Consider the following 17,098-nt stretch of genomic DNA (forward strand, 5'->3'; position numbering starts at 1 on the left):
AAAAGGATTTGTGAATATTTCATTTGGGTGATTAAGTAGCATTTGCAGCTGCAAATAGGCTCAAATAGAGTAATATATTTTATAGTCTAAAATGACATCAGGGGCGCCTGGGTGGCTCAGTCAGTTAAGCGTCCGACTTCAGCTCAGGTCATGATCTTGCGGTTTGTGGGTTTGAGCCCCACGTCAGGTTCTGTGCTGACAGCTCAGAGCCTGGAGCCTGCTTTAGTTTCTGTGTCTCCCTCTCTTTCTGCCCCTCCCCCACTCACACTCTGTGTCTCTTTCTCTCAAAAATAAGTAAACATTAAAAAAAAATTTTAAAAAGCAAATAAGTAAAATCACATCATTATCTTATATGGCCGAGTCAAAAAATAAACTTTTATTCATACCAAAATAGAATTTATTTGTTTTATACATACTGGCCTGACTAATTTTATTAGGAGAAAACAGAAAAACTATACTCTTTTAAAAAATTAAACTTTTAAGGATCCATTTTGATATTAAGTGTTAAGCCCTTCGGCTCTGTGCTGTTAACAGAGTAAATGTTTAAAATGCAGTGTTTGGGCTCACTGTTTAATTTTTGACTTCTATTTAATCACATGTGCCCTGGCTTGCTTTCCAGATTGCTGTCTCTGCACATTGTGGGAATTCCTCTTCTAACTTAGCTCTGTTTCCTATTTTGTATACATTATCTTTAAACCAAAGTCACCCCACTGACTTTCATTCTTTTCTTGTCTATTCTAACATCTCACTTAGAGATTTCCTTTTGTAGCCTTGTCTAAAATATCCTAAATGGTTGGAGGATTGCTTTCCAGTTTAACCTACTTCTAGGGTAGGCAAATGGCTTGGACCCTTGAGGGCATATCTTACATGGTGGTAGAGATGAGAAAGAATTTAGATCACTATGAGAGAGAAATGCATGGTTATTAAATAGAGTTCATCCCAGAAGAGGTACATGCTAGAAATTTTCAAAAAGGACCATGCCATCAAAAATAGCTCTTTTGGGGCGCCTGGGTGGCGCAGTCGGTTAAGCGTCCGACTTCAGCCAGGTCACGATCTCGCGGTCCGTGGGTTCGAGCCCCGCATCGGGCTCTGGGCTGATGGCTCAGAGCCTGGAGCCTGTTTCTGATTCTGTGTCTCCCTCTCTCTCTGCCCCTCCCCCGTTCATGCTCTGTGTCTCTCTGTCCCAAAAATAAATAAAAACGTTGAGAAAAAAAAAAATAGCTCTTTTTCCTTACATGATTTTTGTTATTAATTCTGTCAGAGACAGGGCATTTGCTGCATGTACCAGCGGTCTAATCTCTAATGGGCTTGAGATTTTGCTTATACCCTTAAAATCACAGAATTTTAGGGGCATCTGGGTGGCTCAGTCTGTTAAGCATCCGACTTTAGCTCAGGTCATGATCTCGCAGTTCACAAGTTCAAGCCCTGCATGGGGCTCTGTGCTGACAGCTCAGAGCCTGGAGACTGCTTCAAGATTCTGTGTGTCTTTCTCTCTGCCCCTCCCCTACTCGTTCTCTCTCTCTCTCTATCTCTCAAAAATAAATAAAAACATAATTTTTGTTTTTAAAATCACAGAATCTTAAGTGCAGAAGTGGCCTTATGCTACCTTTGGGTAGTCCTCACCAGATTCCCTTTCCTTCAATGGGACATGAGCTTTTTGTCATTCCTTTCCACCATAATTTCCACAGGCTGCCACTCTCACTGAGCTAATCCCCTCCACGCTCCTTTACCAGTGTGTCGATCAGTTCTTTATTAAGGCATGTGTCTTAAGAGCAATCATTTGTTCATATGAGTGTCTCTCCCCTTGGACTATAAGCCGTGTAAGGCAGGAAGTGGTGTCTGACCACATACTTCCCAGTACTCAGCTTGAGAGCCTAGTTTATGGTAAGAACTTAAGGAAGATTAACACCTTCCTGGTAGCAAACAACTCCCAAATCTCAGTGGCTTAAGACCATCTTGGGTTGGCAGGGGTCCTGTTCCACGGTGTCCTCACTGAGGGGTACAGACTTGGATGCATGCTAGCCGTCTCAGCAGAGGGATGGAAAGAGTGAATCATGCCCCAGCTCTTAATGTTTCAGCTTGGAACTGACGTCTCCCTTTCTCTCCTAGTTCCTTGATCAAAGCCAGAGACACAGCCATATCCCAATGTTACGGGGTGTAGAAGAGCCATACTGCTTTGTTTCTGACAGGAGGAGAACAGGACCGAATCAATATCTGACACACGATGGGCACCTAAGAGCCACCTAAGGAATGAAGTACCTAAAGCTCTCTGTTGGGATTTTAATTTCTTTCTGTACAATAAGCAGAACCACTTCAAGTATGTATCCTGTCAACTACAGTTTTTAGAAGATGAGGATACTAATATTATTGTCCCAGCTGTGTTCAGCACACTTGTGGGATTTTTTTGGTAACCACTCTGTTCACTGTACTCATATCAGGAAAACTGTTGTGTTGTTCAGATTAAGAGAGTACGGAATGGGTAAATTTGCACAATTAACATTTTGCCTGAGTCATTTAGAACAGAACCTTTTTTTTACAAGAGTTACGATCTCGCTCGACAGCTCGACAAGAACTTAGGAAGAATGAGGACCTAATCAATTTAAACATGAAGTATTTCTGACAACGTTTTAAGTTCTACTTTGCAAATTTCAATTACATAATAATGTTTTCAACTGTAATATAGTCACCATGTTTTGCATTACATCCCCAGACATCCAACTTAAGGCTGAAAGTTTGCACCCTTTTACCAAGTCATTTACAACTTGAATGTTCACACACACATACGTGTGAGGTGGCGGGTGCGTTAACTAACCAGATGGTGAATCCTTTCACAACATATATGTACATCACATCACCACAGTGTGCCTTTTAAATATCTTACAATTTTAAGGGGCGCCTGGGTGGCGCAGTCGGTTAAGCGTCCGACTTCAGCCAGGTCACGATCTCGTGGTCCGTGAGTTCGAGCCCCGCGTCAGGCTCTGGGCTGATGGCTCAGAGCCTGGAGCCTGTTTCCGATTCTGTGTCTCCCTCTCTCTCTGCCCCTCCCCCGTTCATGCTCTGTCTCTCTCTGTCCCAAAAATAAATAAAAACGTTGAAAAAAAATTAAAAAAAAAATATCTTACAATTTTATCTGTCAATTGCACCTCAAAGATCTGAGATAAAATAAACTAAAATACATGCAAATTTAAAAAAGAGCAGTATTGCCACAGATTATATATACTCTAGTATTTTACATTAAGTATTTTTTCCCTCCTTAATTGTCAAAACAACTCAGGTTGTATGAAGTGTGGAAAGTACAAACTAGTATGAGAGGTGAATTAAAAATCACTGGTAGGTATGCCTGGGTGGCTCAGTCAGTTGAATGGCCCAACTCTTGATTTCGACTCTTGATTGATCGTGGGTTGTGGGATTGAGCCACTCTCAGCATGGAGCCTTCTTGAGATCCTCTCTGTCTCTCCCTCTGCCCCTCTCCCCTGCTCATGCACTCCCTCTCTCTCTAAAATAATAATAATAATAATAATAATAATAATAATATCACTGGTAATACCACTACCCAGATAAAACCACTACTAACTTTTTGGCCTGATCTCTTCCATTCTGTTGTTCTTGTTGTTCTTGGCATATAGACAAAGCAAGAGAAGATACTGGCTCATAATGGGGGGTGGCAGTGGAAATGGTAAGAAATGATTAGATTGAGACTGCTGTTTTAGGGACAATGTTGATGAGATTTATTGATGGACAAAAGGAGGAAGGACATGATAGGCCAGGGATAGAATTGATGGAGAAGACACTGATTGGGGATATCAATGATGACTCCCAGAATTTTGGCCCAAGCATTTGTCTGTAATCTGTGTGTATGGGTGGGCGTACCTATAAGAAAACTGTGCTCATTTATATATGGCTTTTAAAATTTACTGAATATTGTATGAATGTACTTTTTATGCTATAAATTACACTTCAGGGCCACCTGGGTGGCTCAGTCAGTTGAGCATCCAACTCTTGATTTTGACTCAGGTCATGATCTTATGCTTCGTGGGTTCGAGCTCCAAGTTGGGGTCTGTGCTGACAGCACGGAGCCTGCTTGGGATTCTCTCTCTCCCTCTGCCTCTCTCTGCCCCTCTCCCATCCTTTTTCTCTCTGTTTGTCTCTCAAAATAAATAAATAAAATTTAAAAAGTACCTCAAAATAATTACTTTGAATGGTTGTGTAATATTCACTCATATGAAGTATGGTAGCTTATTTAACTTTCTCCCTGTTGTTAGGCATTTAGGGTTATTTCCCCCCACCCACCATAATATATTAACACCGCAGTGTCCTCAGGACCCACTTATTTCCTTGTTTCTTCCATTCAAAACTATTTAACCTGAGAGAATTGGCCAAGGTTTGCTGGATTTTCAGCATGGCAAACCAGCCGGAGATGAAGTTGGTTGAGAACAGAGAGGATCATGACTGCAGGTCATCTTGGTTTCAGTCCTCCAAGGGGGCAGAGTGAGGTATGTCCCAAACTGGACTCGTGTGGCTTTCAAGGTCATAGCTGGTGGTCACAGACAGTTGCTCAGAGGGACATTTGTCCTGGGGGCAGAGATGGTGCTGTCCCTGAAGAATGAAAGACCTGATCAAAGCCAGATGGCATGAACACATTCCAGCCGGGAGGCAGTTTTAAAGGAGACTCTCAGTTTTGTTTTATTTTGTTTTGAGGTCTACTTCAAAAGATAATCATGCTTTGGGGGCACCTAGGTAGCTCAGTTGGTTGAGTATCTGACTTCAGCTCAGGTCATTATCTCACGTTTTGGATTCGAGCCCCGGGTCAGGCTCTGTGCTGACAGCTCAGAGCCTGGAGCCTGCTTTGGATTCTGTGTCTCCCTCTCTCTTTGCCCCTCCCTCACTCTTTCTGCCTCTCTCTCTCTCTCTCTCTCTCTCTCAAAAATAAGTTAAAACATTAAAAAAAATTTAAAGATAATCCTGCTTTTAATCCATCAGGGTGGGATTCGGTTTGGAGGAAAGGGAACCCAAGGCAGAGCTTGTTAGGGAAGCTGAACTTTACAAGATGTTGTGTACCTAACTCATCAATAGGATAAAAGCACCTAGACTGTTTCTTGGCCCCCGGTTTGGATAAGAAGCAGTTCCCTACTATACTGCCTGGATCTTTCTGGGAAGTTCGCACAGCTGAGCAACCAAGGCAAAATCCTCAATCTCTGGCTAGGAGGCAGCGGGGAAGTCTGTAACTGAAACTGAAAACTTGTGTTCATTGAGTATCTCACCAACGGGTCGGTGTGAATCAAGAGAGGTTGGAAATGAGATAGGAACACTAGAAATACCCCTCTTTTTTAAACTTGTGGCCTGGGTACAGAAACAAGCACATTATTAAAATTGATTACTAACCATAAGCAACACTGTTCACATAGAGACGAGGGATGTAATAATTAGTGTGTGAGGAGCCTGACACATCGGACAGTGTCAGAAGTGCATGAATTCAATGAGGCTGTGCAAATGGTATTTTTGCTTTGGCGGTAATCTAAAAAATACATATCTTTCTTTATCAGTTACAAACGCCAGCCTTCTATTTGCAGTGATCATTTGTATTTATTTTCATAAACTAAAACTTTATTTTCTTAAGTTGTTACTCACACTAGAGTCCAAAATACTCTTATGGGTACATAGGTTTTTAAAAAAATGATAAGCATGGAATATAGAATCCTAATCTGAGCCTTGAAGAATGGGGGTGTTCAGATAAGTGCAAAGGACAGAGAAAAGCATTTCCACAAGAGGAGAGAGTGTGAGATCAAGGATGAGCATGATTCATTAGGGTACCAAGAACTTGAAAGGATACTCCCATTTTCACGTTTTAAATACTGCCTCCTGACCCTAATATGGCAGTAGTTTCAGGAGCACTCTTATCTCTGTTTCCTTAATTACCTGCCTTTTTCTGATGGGTGCAGGAGCATTATGACATCTTTTTTCAGAAGGTAACTCTCATAGCCCCTTTGAAAGAGTCATCTGCTGTCTTATTTTTTTTATTTTTTATTTTTCATTTTATTTATTTTAGAGAGAGAGCACAAGCAGGGGAGAGGAGCAGAGGAAGAGAGAGAGGGGGTGGGGAGGGAATCGATCTTAAGCAGGCTCCCTGCCCGGCACGAAGCCCGACGTGGGGCTCAATCCCACAACCTTGGGATTATGACCTGAGCCAAAATCAACAGTTGGACGCTCAACCCACTGAGCCACCTAGGTGCCCAAGAGTCATCTTTTGACCCTCATATTACTGATCAGTGTCTAGCATGAAACTTTCTTTGTGTGCCAGAATGTGAATTTTGTCTCTGCAGGACTTGACTTCTGAACAGTTAATGATTCTAGCAGAGACATCCAAAGGAGGGTCCATTGCGTCACCACTTTGGGTGTTTGCCTGGTACTCAGGAAGCAGGTGGTCCACCAAGGACTGGAACGCTAGTGGGAAATTGTCTTTTTTATGGACCAGCCTAATCCTGCACCTGTACTTTGTTAGAGATTTGTTCTCGAATGTCATTGATGGCCTCTTGAGTTATTTTTCTTTTGCACAAAAATCATCCCAGATCAATGTTCATTATGCTTCTTCATTTTCGTAATAAACCTAGGTTTGTTACTAAACCAGAGTTTGTGTTTGTTAATTACATCAGACCAGACTGTAAGGCTGTTTTTGTTCAGATGTAGGCTGACAAATACTTGGTCTTTTTCAGCCTTCTTTGTTAAGTAAAACTTTTTTTTTCTTTTTCCTTGACAGATTCCAGCAAGATCATGGCAGAGCATAGCCACGTGCAAAAGCAGCTTGATTTACAAAATGGTAGCTTAGAGGCAGGCTTCGTGACAAATTCCCTGGAAGACGATTCCCAAAACGTGATGGAGAGCCTGAGCCCCAAGAAATACTCTTCCAGTCTGAGATTTAAAGCCAATGGAGACTATTCTGGCTCTTATTTAACCCTCTCACAGCCTGTGCCTACTAAGAGAAGCCCTTCCCCTCTGGGAACGAGTGTCAGGAGTAGCCCCTCCCTGGCCAAAATCCAAGGAAGCAAGCAGTTCTCCTGTGATGCAACTGACAAAAGCCTTTCCCTGAAACCACCTACCCCTCTACTCAGCACCTCCCCGTCCCTGAGCGGGTATCCACTTGGGAGAGCGGACTTTGATCATTATACCGGCAGGGACAGTGAAAGGTCCTTGAGGCTCGCAGAGAAGCCTCCCTATTCCAAATATAGCTCAAGGAATAAATCCCATGACAATGTCTACTTTCTCGGGGGGCTAGAAGGCCGAAAGGCGTCCGGTTCACTCCTGGCCATGTGGAACGGAAGTCCCCTGAGCGACACCGGCTTCTCTCCCATCAGCAGATCGGGGGCGGCAAGCATGCCTTCAAGCCCAAAGCAAGCCAGGAAAATGAGCAGCCAGGACAACCTGACACTTCAACCCAAGTTGACCCGACACAAGGAGCCGGCATCTGAAAGCATGGGTTTAAGAACTAGGAAGTATTCGGGCAGCAGCCTGAGTCACATGGGGGCCTACAGCCGCTCTCTCCCCAGGTTACACAGGGCCACAGACAACCAGCTGACACCCCTCACTTTGCCTCCCAGAAACTCCCTGGGCAATTCCAAACGAGCGAAACTGGGGGAAAAGGATCTACCTCACAGCATCGTAGACAATGACAATTACCTGAATTTCTCTTCTTTGAGCTCAGGGGCTTTACCCTATAAACCCTCGGCTTCTGAGGGCAACCCTTATGTAAGTTCCACCCTCAGCGTCCCTGCCAGTCCTCGAGTGGCTCGGAAGATGCTTCTGGCCTCCACCTCCTCCTGTACCTCCGATGACCTTGACAGGGCTTCCTATCCGGGGCCCGGCCCTGGTCATCTGTTTCCTCCTGGAGAGCCGGACAGAGTCTTCGCCACCAGGAGGAACTTCTCTTGTGGATCTGTCGAGTTCGATGATGCGGATCTGGACAGCCTCAGACAGGCCTCAGGAACCCCCCAGCCTGTCCTTCGGGAAAGGAAAAGCAGCATCAGCTCCATTTCAGGCCGCGAAGACCTGATGGATTATCACCGGCGGCAGAGGGAGGAGAGACTCAGGGAGCAGGAAATGGAGCGACTGGTAATCTTCTTGATCTGGCTTGACCTCACTGTTCCCTTGAGCGGCTTCTTGGAGACACGCTCCAAGGATATGTGTGGGCCTGGAGGATGTCCAAGTGCAGCAGCCGCGGCTGTGCCTTTCTAGAATTCTGCTGTCCTTCCTTCTCTCCGTCACTCTTAGTGGCCACGTGCGGGTATTTGAAGGCCTCCCTGTCCCTAGTGTTGAATTAAGTTGCTCGGCAGAGTCCTCTCGAGTGTAGATTCTTGATCAATGTAACCAGGTAGTTGTGCCTTTTACTGGATTTCTTCTAAGTCTTACAAACATGAACACTGTGAGTAAACCCTGACTTACATTCTTGATGTCATCAAATTCCCATGTGCATGGTCTGATAGAAGTAAGCAATGAAATCATGACTCACTGGGAATTAGGCAATACATTTTTCTGAATAGCATGTTGTCTGGAAGGTCGAAAGGTTGGCTAAGTGTTGCTCAACCTTTTTTCTGTCCTGGACACATACACACACCACCCCCATCCTCCCTTCAGCAGTGCCTCCTAGTACATACAGTGACCCCCAACTACACATACAGAAACATTTTTTGAGTTGTCTTTTTCTACTTAAAGTGGATTTATGCTTATTGTGGAAAATACTGAAAAGAGAGAGAAAAGAGAAAACATCCCTTGAGAGTCCCGTTAATGAATGAGGACAAACTAACTGCATTCTTATTATTTTTTTCTTTTAAGCATAGACCTTTTTGTTTATTTGTTTTTCAGGATGAACAGGGTCAGAGATTATTTTAACTCATTAATGATGAGTTGTTCCTTAATGAGGGATGCAGCAGGACGATAAAGCTGAGTTTACAAAAGTGTCAGAGTATCAAGCTTTAGTTGCTGAAAGAAAGTATGCTGGAATAGGATTTCTGAACCACAGACCAAACTCGATAATGTCCTACAGGACAACAAAATTGTAACGTTTGGATTGTAGTGGACAGAAGCCATTTCCATCCATACGGAACAAGATTCATTTGGAATTTTAGAAAAAGAATCGTTTGCATCGCTTGTAGTTTTTGGTAGGTTAATATCTATCCTCACAGATATCCTGATCAGTAATTGGGAATGAAAACAAATGTGAGTACCTTTACAGAAGTCTAAGTTCCTTGGGTGGGTCTGTGAGATGGCACTCCAATACGACGGTTCCCTTTGTGGTCATAAATAATCTCCAGCGATTCTTCATGGTCACAAAAAGGCATTGTATTTGGGCTTGATTCTTTGACATAAATTCAGAAAAAGTTTTAATTAGCACCTAAGAGACCTTCTTATGTAATGGATAGCAAACCTGGCTCAATGTTGTGCTGAACAACTCTTGCTTTTTTTAATGTGGTATAATTCACACATAATGTTACACTAGTTTCAGAGGTACAACATAGTGATTTTGCAAATCTATACGTTATGCTATGGACACCACAACTGTAGCTGCCATCTGTCACCATACAACTTTTTAATACCATTGACTATATTCCCTATGCTTTACCTTTCATCCCTGAACAACTATTATTAATGAAGTCAGAAAATTAGCTTCTATCTGATGACTTATTAAGGAATCTAGGAGAGCATTTCAGTGTCTTCCCTCACCCCAGCGATCTTCCTGAGATGATCTTAGTCACTCTTCTGTTCCAAGGGCAGCAAACCAACCTCAAAAACCACCTCCAGGGGCACCTGGGTGGCTCTGTTGGTGAGGCATCCAACGCTTGATTTTGATTAGGTCATGATTACACGGTTGTGAGATTGGGCTCCATGCTGGGCATGGAGTCTGCTGAAGATACTCTCTTGCCCTCTCCCTCGGACGCTTTCTCTGCGTGCTCTCTCTCTCAAAAACAAACAAACATCACCTCCAGTGCGTTTCATTTTTAGCACTTTTAAGTGTTCGTGAATTTCTGTTTCCTCTAGTGTTCCCAAATCTGCTAAAGTTCCTGGCAGTCCAGGAAGTAACCTTCCTTACTGCCTGTAAAGCCAGTGCCTCAATAATGGGCTTTGTCATACTCCATGAGATGAGGCTTATTTTTATGACGCTCTGGGCTTGGCCTCTGCTGCTTTCTATTTGTCTGATTACATCCCAGTAAAAGGGAAGATAGATTCTCATTGAGCCTCTGCAAGTAATGTTATTGCAATTAAAAAATAAAGTGACTTAGAAAGTACAGTTCTTCGGGAATTCTGAGGCACCAAGGAGAAAAAACTACCATTGGAAACAATGTTCCGTTTTGTTTGCAAAATCAAAGTCAACTAAATTGAGGGTTAGAGATAGATGAAGGTGGATGCTACAGGGTTTTCCCCATCAGACAATAGGACATCACACGTAATGCCAATGATTTTCCACAATGCGTATGGCGACTGGATTTCTAGTATCAGTTCGACGAGTTCTATGTAATTAATTCTTACTCCTCTGCATCTTGAGTCATTAGTTTGATTTCACAAAGTCATCTATTTATGGACTAAAAGAAGTCCTGAAAATCTGAGTTAGCCGTCTAGTGCTGTCTCATGCTTGTCTGTGCAGTGTCAGCTCAGAAACCTCTACCCACAAGTCTGTTCTCTGAAATCTCAAGAGTGAAGAAAGAGTATCTGGTAAAGTCCTATCCCCAAGGCTCTGAGACTCTTTCTTTGTTGAAGGCATGATGCAGTCTATAACTTACAGCCAAGTGTCTAGGCAAACATGAGAGGAAAGTAGAGACCACCCGGTAAGGATAAGAGTAAGTAGCTATGGTTAATCTGTGGTGAAGTTAATGAGTGGTATAAGCAAGGAGAGTTAAAATCCTCTATCGGGGCATAGGACATTGGACTTATTTAATCAGCGTTTCCCCTGAGGGTAAGAACATATTATAGAGAATGAGGACATTGGCATATATCCAAGACCTTTCTGTAAAGGGCACCATCTCTGGACTTAATATATGTTATAATATTTCACCTGTACAACATTAGCCTAGGGAAGGATGAGCTCCTCACTTGATTTGACAAATCTTTCTATGCCATTTTTGATGGTGTTGAGCTATTCATCAATAAAGGGCATAGCAAACCTAAGTATTTCCAACATTCTTCTTTTCAAAGGTCAAGGAACAAATCTTGCGCTCGCCACGGGTCCTCTGGGAAACTTAGGGATAGTTCATATATAAAAGATACCTTGAAAAACTTGTTTGGTTTTTTTTTTTTTTTTCCTGAATTTAGGGTCTGATTTTGGGAAGACAAAATTAAATATTAATCAGAGGTAATTTCGTTACGTGACTAATAAAGGATTGTGGATGCCTAAGAACAATGAATATTTGCAATTTGCCTACCTAATAAAGCAACAATAGATTACTCTGTGATAAAGAGTAAATCTTAAATAATTAGGAAATGAGGAATTTTTTGGCATTTAAATATTCAGGGATATCTCTCAGCACAAAGCACAAAAAAGTTACTCTTGTGAGATACTGAATCTCTGTTCTCTGGGCAGATCACGTAGAAAAATAACCTTTTGTCACCTTTCATAAGCATGGGCTGATTTCTCCAAGATCAGTCTGTCATTCCAATATAGATAACTGCGTTTTAGTTTTATGTTAATAGGGCATTTGTCATGCAATACATTTTTTAAACAATTACTTTATGAGTAAACCCATCACAGTTGTGCAAGCTTTGCCAAAATTTGACCGTTTTAATTACATTTTTATAGACTTACTATTTGCAAGTATTATCAACCAAGTCAAATAAAGCTCCCTTCATGCAAACCTACAATTTTAAACATTTTTAGCAACTTTTGTTCTCCATGGTCTTCTTTCAATTCTGGAACAACCAGATACTTTAAGACCATAGTACATAACTTACAGATATTGGAAATTATGTTTAAGCTGACACATCACAGAACATAATTACTATTGACATAAAAAGGTGTGCCACAATGATCATTCAGTTTAGTTGAATACAACTTCTATATTTTTCTTAATCTTAAACATAACCTTAGCTTATCTTTTCAGTAAACTAATACTATAAGACATTTTAAAAATTTCAGCTAAACTAGGGGCACCTGAGTGACTCAGTCAGTTAAGCGTCCAGCTTCGGCTCAGTTCATGATCTCACACTCCGTGAGTTCGAGCCCCACATCAAGCTCTGTGTTGACACCTCAGAGCCTGGAGCATGCTTGGGATTCTGTGTCTCCCTCTCTCTCTGCCCTTCCCTTGCTCACTCTGTCTTTCTCTCTCTCAAAAGTAAATAAACATTAAAATAAAATTTAAAAAATTTTTTTTAGCTAAACTAATCTCTAGGAGAAAACAAATCCAAACTTATTTTAAATATGAAATTGTGTGTGTGTTATACTATACACTGATAAAACAAGGAAAAGACATATAGCTGTTTTTTAAACCAGATTGTCAAATCACTTTGACTTGTGTGAGAATTTGTTTTGATCACGTAAACTTGTTTTCTTGCTTCTGAAATCAGCATTTTTTTTTAACTTTTTTTTAACGTTTATTTTTGAGACAGGGAAAGACAGAGCATGAACGGGGGAGGGTCAGACAGAGGGAGACACAGAATCTGAAACAGGCTCCAGGCTCTGAGCTGTCAGCACAGAGCCCGACGCGGGGCTCGAACTCACGGACCGCGAGATCATGACCTGAGCCCAAGTCGGCCGCTTAACCGACTGAGCCACCCAGGTGCCCCTGAAATCAGCATTTTTTGATGCGAAAGTTCTTTCTCTTAACCATAAACATGTTTAAATTTTTAGAATTTCATCTTATTTTCTTCGAATTTTGAAAATGTTAGTTTTATCTAAATGCTAATTAGTCCCTGTAAACCAATCAGGACAGAGGTCCTTCATTTTAATTCATTATTACTCTCAGAAGGTCGGAAGATGATTCACACGTACCCAGTGATTCCCCGCCCCCCCCCTCCCCTCAGGTACAAAGACACAGAGAAAGAACTTAAAGTTTAGTTCCATAGCTTTGGCTACAGGTCAGAAGTAAACACTGGAACATAAAATTTCACTGTTCCAGATCTCAAGAGACTGCTTGCTTTTCCACTGGGCACAAAGTATTGTCCTGATGTGAACTCACAGATAGAGAAACAACCAACAAATTAAAACAACAACAAACACAAATGCTCAGTCATCTGTCACTGAGCAAGGCTAGATTTCAGTTCTACCTGAGCATCCCAAGTGGCCAAACTGAAAACCAGATCCCCAGGCCTTGCTGCCACCAGTGGAGATAGCTACTGGTTGTGTGCAAACCAAAACCCTGGTCAAACTTGGCCAAGAATCAGAAACAAAAACAAAGCACAGCCAGAAAAGCAAAAACTGCAGGAAAATAGCAAGTCGGTGAAGGTAAAGTTCTCCCGCCATTTGGGATTTACCCCAGGAGCCCAGAGAAGCTCCGTCTGGGCTTCCAGCCCGTCAGATTTATGTTGTGAGCAATGCAATTTAATGGACTCCGTAGGATGAGTGTAGTTGAGCATTTCACAGGCACCTCCAAGATGACAAAGCATAATTTTCAAAAAAGAAACAGAACTCTCACACAAATGTAAAATGAATAGATGCCAAAGATTGAGTTAACTCATCAGTGAGGAAACCAAGCAGAGTAAGGCTGGTTCACTGAGCATAATATCTGTAGTACTTTTTAGCTAAGTTGTGATTATACCAGTGTTTCATCTGGATTTCTTTTTTTTACTTGCTCAATCTTTATGTGAAAGCTCAAGGTAATTGTATTGAGTATTAAAGATTGAACCCTAATTATGAACCTCCAAGGGTCTATTATGAAGTATAATAATCCACTTTGGGTCTATATTAAATGGCCTTCAACTGCTGTGCTATTTGAGATGCTTAGTTTTTTTTATAATTTTTATTCCTTCTTTCTTGCTCTCAACTGCCAATTCTTGCCTTTGTCATTATGCCAACCTTTTCTTTCTTTTTTTAAATGATTTTAGAAACCAGATATCAAGGCTTGTTTAAAAATATTCCAAACTATGAGTTACTAGGTGCAAGTGAGGTCTTGAGAGGGCTCTGTGTGCATGAAGTGAGTGTATTTCAGTTTGCCAATCTTGTGACATCCTTTTGGGCTGATCTGTGGTTGTTTAAACTCCTCAGTTCTGAGCTGTTTTCCATGTAGAGGACATTAATGGATAAGATACCTCTAGAGGGCTAGGATGCTGATTCTTTGACAAACTGGATATTCTAGAGGCTAGAGAAATAATTGTACAGTAGACAGGATATTCTTAAAATTTTTTTAATGTTTATTTTTGAGAGAGAGCAAGTGGAGGAGAGCAGAGAGAGAGAGAGAGAGAGAGAGAGAGAGAGAATCTTAAGCAGGTTCCAGGCTCTGAGCTGTCAGCACAGAGCCCAATGTGAGGCTTGAACTCACGAACCATGAGATCATGACCTGAACCAAAGTCAGATGCTTAACCGACTGAGCCACCCAGGCGCCCTGACAGGATATTCTTTTACTCATCTCGTTTGCTACCTGCCTCCCTCCCAGTAATGTGGAGGTAGTGATGGCATCTAGTGCATCTTACGGTCCAGGGAAAAGACATTTTAAAAAGAAAAGGGGGAAAATAAAAAACTCTGTAGTAAACCCTGCTGCTGTTAAGAGTTTTCCTTTGGTTACATGGCCAAAAGCATCTGTGCGATATCATGGAGAACCAATGGATTCCCTCACACTGCATTGTAGCAATCCAACATTTTCTTTCTGGCTGATGGCAGTCATCTGGGGTGCCTTGATAAATAGCATTGTCGCCGTATAGAACTCAGTAGGGCCACGCTCGCTCTTCATTTCTCAGACACATTGTAATGTGATGCAGGTCTCTGAAGCACCGCAGAATAAGGTTTCTGACTTTCTACATGCTCTCCCTTCCTGAAGACAAGGGTGGCTTTCTTTCAAGGAAGATACTAATATTCCCGTGGTATTATTATCTGAATAGGTGAAATGTCTGGGACAGCAATTCTGTACTGTTTGGAAGATATTTACTTCTAATAGGTTCTCTGAAAACACTTTACAACTGAAGAATTGTGGGTTGTACAAGGCTGAGACCACATCAATCTTACTCTCTGCTATATATCCACCTCCTAGCAAGATGATTAGAGTATGGGAAGCATTGTGTCTGTGGGGTTTTTTTTAATGTTTATTTACTTTTTTTTTTAATGTTTTTTATTTATTTTTGAGACAGAGAGAGACAGAGCATGAACGGGGGAGGGGCAGAGAGAGAGGGAGACACAGAATCGGAAACAGGCTCCAGGCTCTGAGCCATCAGCCCAGAGCCCGACGCGGGGCTCGAACTCACGGACCGCGAGATCGTGACCTGAGCCGAAGTCGGATGGATGCTTAACCGACTGAGCCACCCAGGCGCCCCTAATGTTTATTTACTTTTGAGAGGGAGGGAGAGAGAGTGCAAGTGGGGGAGGGGCAGAGAGAGAGGGAGACAGAGGATCCCAAGCGGGCTCTGCACTGTCAGCACAGAGCCCGACGTGGGGCTTGAACTCATGAACCGCCAGATCATGACCTGAGCCGAAGTCGGATGCTTAACCGACAGAGCCACTCAGGCGCCCCTGTATACGTGTTTTTGAAAAGAGTAAATGAGTGTTTTTGATACCCATTCACAACATTCATTCTGAATTTCCTTATTTTGTGGCTGAAGGTTTTGCCCCTAGTTCTCAGACATATCAAAGTTAAGTTTATGTACTTAGTTCCAGGTAACTCTGAAGCTCTGTGCAAAAGGATGAAAATATCCTCAGCATAAATGTATTCTTTGTGCTTCCAGAAGCGGGGTGATTCTCTTCCAATATGCCATCAAAAATGAAAAGATGAAAATGAGTTGCTTTTCCCTATTTTGAAAATTTCACAACATTCTTCGTAAGAACTGGTGCTCTCCAGGGTCATATAAAAGCCAAGGCTGCAGGCCCCATAGTCTTGCTTGTGTACTCTTAAGCAGCCCAGATACCTAATGTTTCTAAGATTAAATATAATCTTACTGGAGTGTATTTAAGGAATTATAGCATTTTATAAAATAAATGTATATGTTCACTAATCTTAAGATGGTAAGGTGCAGATACCATTTTAGAAATGAGGCAGTACAGGTTGGTACTATTCACTTTTGTAATTAGGAAAAATCATGTGGGGACCCAAGAAGTGTGAGCCTCGTCGGGTGAAAGTCCCTCCACCTGTAGACGTGCATTGCTCCCTCTTCCTTGCGATTCCTGACTCCAGAAGGCAATTTGGGCATTAAGACTTTGATAGCATTTCTTGGGTGGAAGCAGAATGGACAATGTTAAGAGCATGCCTAATGCAACCTAGCCATCGTATTATTTTTTTCCCCCCTAAGACGAATGTGTTTGAAATGAGAAGGCCAGCTTAAGTATTAAGAACTATTTTTTCATCCAGTCTCATGGACTTGGAAGGCATCTCCTCCTGGTGTGGCCCTTCCTCTTGCTACATCCTGGCTATAGTCTTAATTTTACAAAAATGGTTGCACTAGTGGGAAGTGAGCCAGTTAAATTGCAGATGGGTGAGAGGTTGGTTTACTGACCAAATAGAGTTGGTGGCTCAGACTTTGTAAAGAGATATTTAGAAATCATGACTCACGTTCTATATTCTGCATCGAATTGTCTCTTGTTACATTAATCATTAGTTTAACCTTTGGATATAGCATAAACCTTAAATTGACTTGATTCTATGAAGCCTTGCTTTTCTTAGCTCTAATGCTTGAAACGGTCTGTCAGTTCTCTGCCATTCTGCGCCTTCTTTCACTTTGATGCCTTACCTGGATGGTCTGTCGGATCTAGCTCAGAGATATAACGGAAACCGTAAATGTGAGCCGTATATGCAATTTTAGATTTTCTTACGCTGAGAAAACTTTTTGAAAAGATGAAATTAATTATAATATATGGGACAGCACAGGATTAGAATGGTGATGTTATTATCTACCTCTTAAGTAAGCTGTCCAGGGGCTCCTGGGTGGCTCAGTCAGTTAAGCACCTGACTTTTGATTTTGGCTTGGGTCATGATCTCACGGT

At 42.0% G+C, this 17,098-nt stretch overlaps 1 protein-coding gene across 42 annotated transcripts in view; it reads left to right on the forward strand.

The window, feature by feature from the left end:
* PHLDB2 (pleckstrin homology like domain family B member 2) overlaps nt 1-17,098 on the forward strand; it is a 230,177-nt gene that overhangs the window by 131,794 nt on the left and 81,285 nt on the right. For 24 of the 42 annotated variants that reach the window (XM_045501998.1, XM_045501953.1, XM_045501955.1 and 21 more), the window contains exons 2-3: nt 1,289-1,290; nt 6,755-8,103. In XM_045501998.1, the coding sequence (XP_045357954.1) occupies nt 6,769-8,103 (1,335 nt within the window). In that variant the 5' untranslated portion in view covers nt 1,289-1,290; nt 6,755-6,768. Of the gene's footprint in view, nt 1-1,288; nt 1,291-2,128; nt 2,318-6,754; nt 8,104-17,098 lie in introns of those variants that run through there. The other 18 variants (XM_045501958.1, XM_045501963.1, XM_045501979.1 and 15 more) reach the window with 2 other exon arrangements.

The sequence above is a fragment of the Leopardus geoffroyi genome, chromosome C2 (genome assembly GCF_018350155.1).
Source record: "Leopardus geoffroyi isolate Oge1 chromosome C2, O.geoffroyi_Oge1_pat1.0, whole genome shotgun sequence".
NCBI classification, from domain to species: domain Eukaryota; kingdom Metazoa; phylum Chordata; class Mammalia; order Carnivora; family Felidae; genus Leopardus; species Leopardus geoffroyi.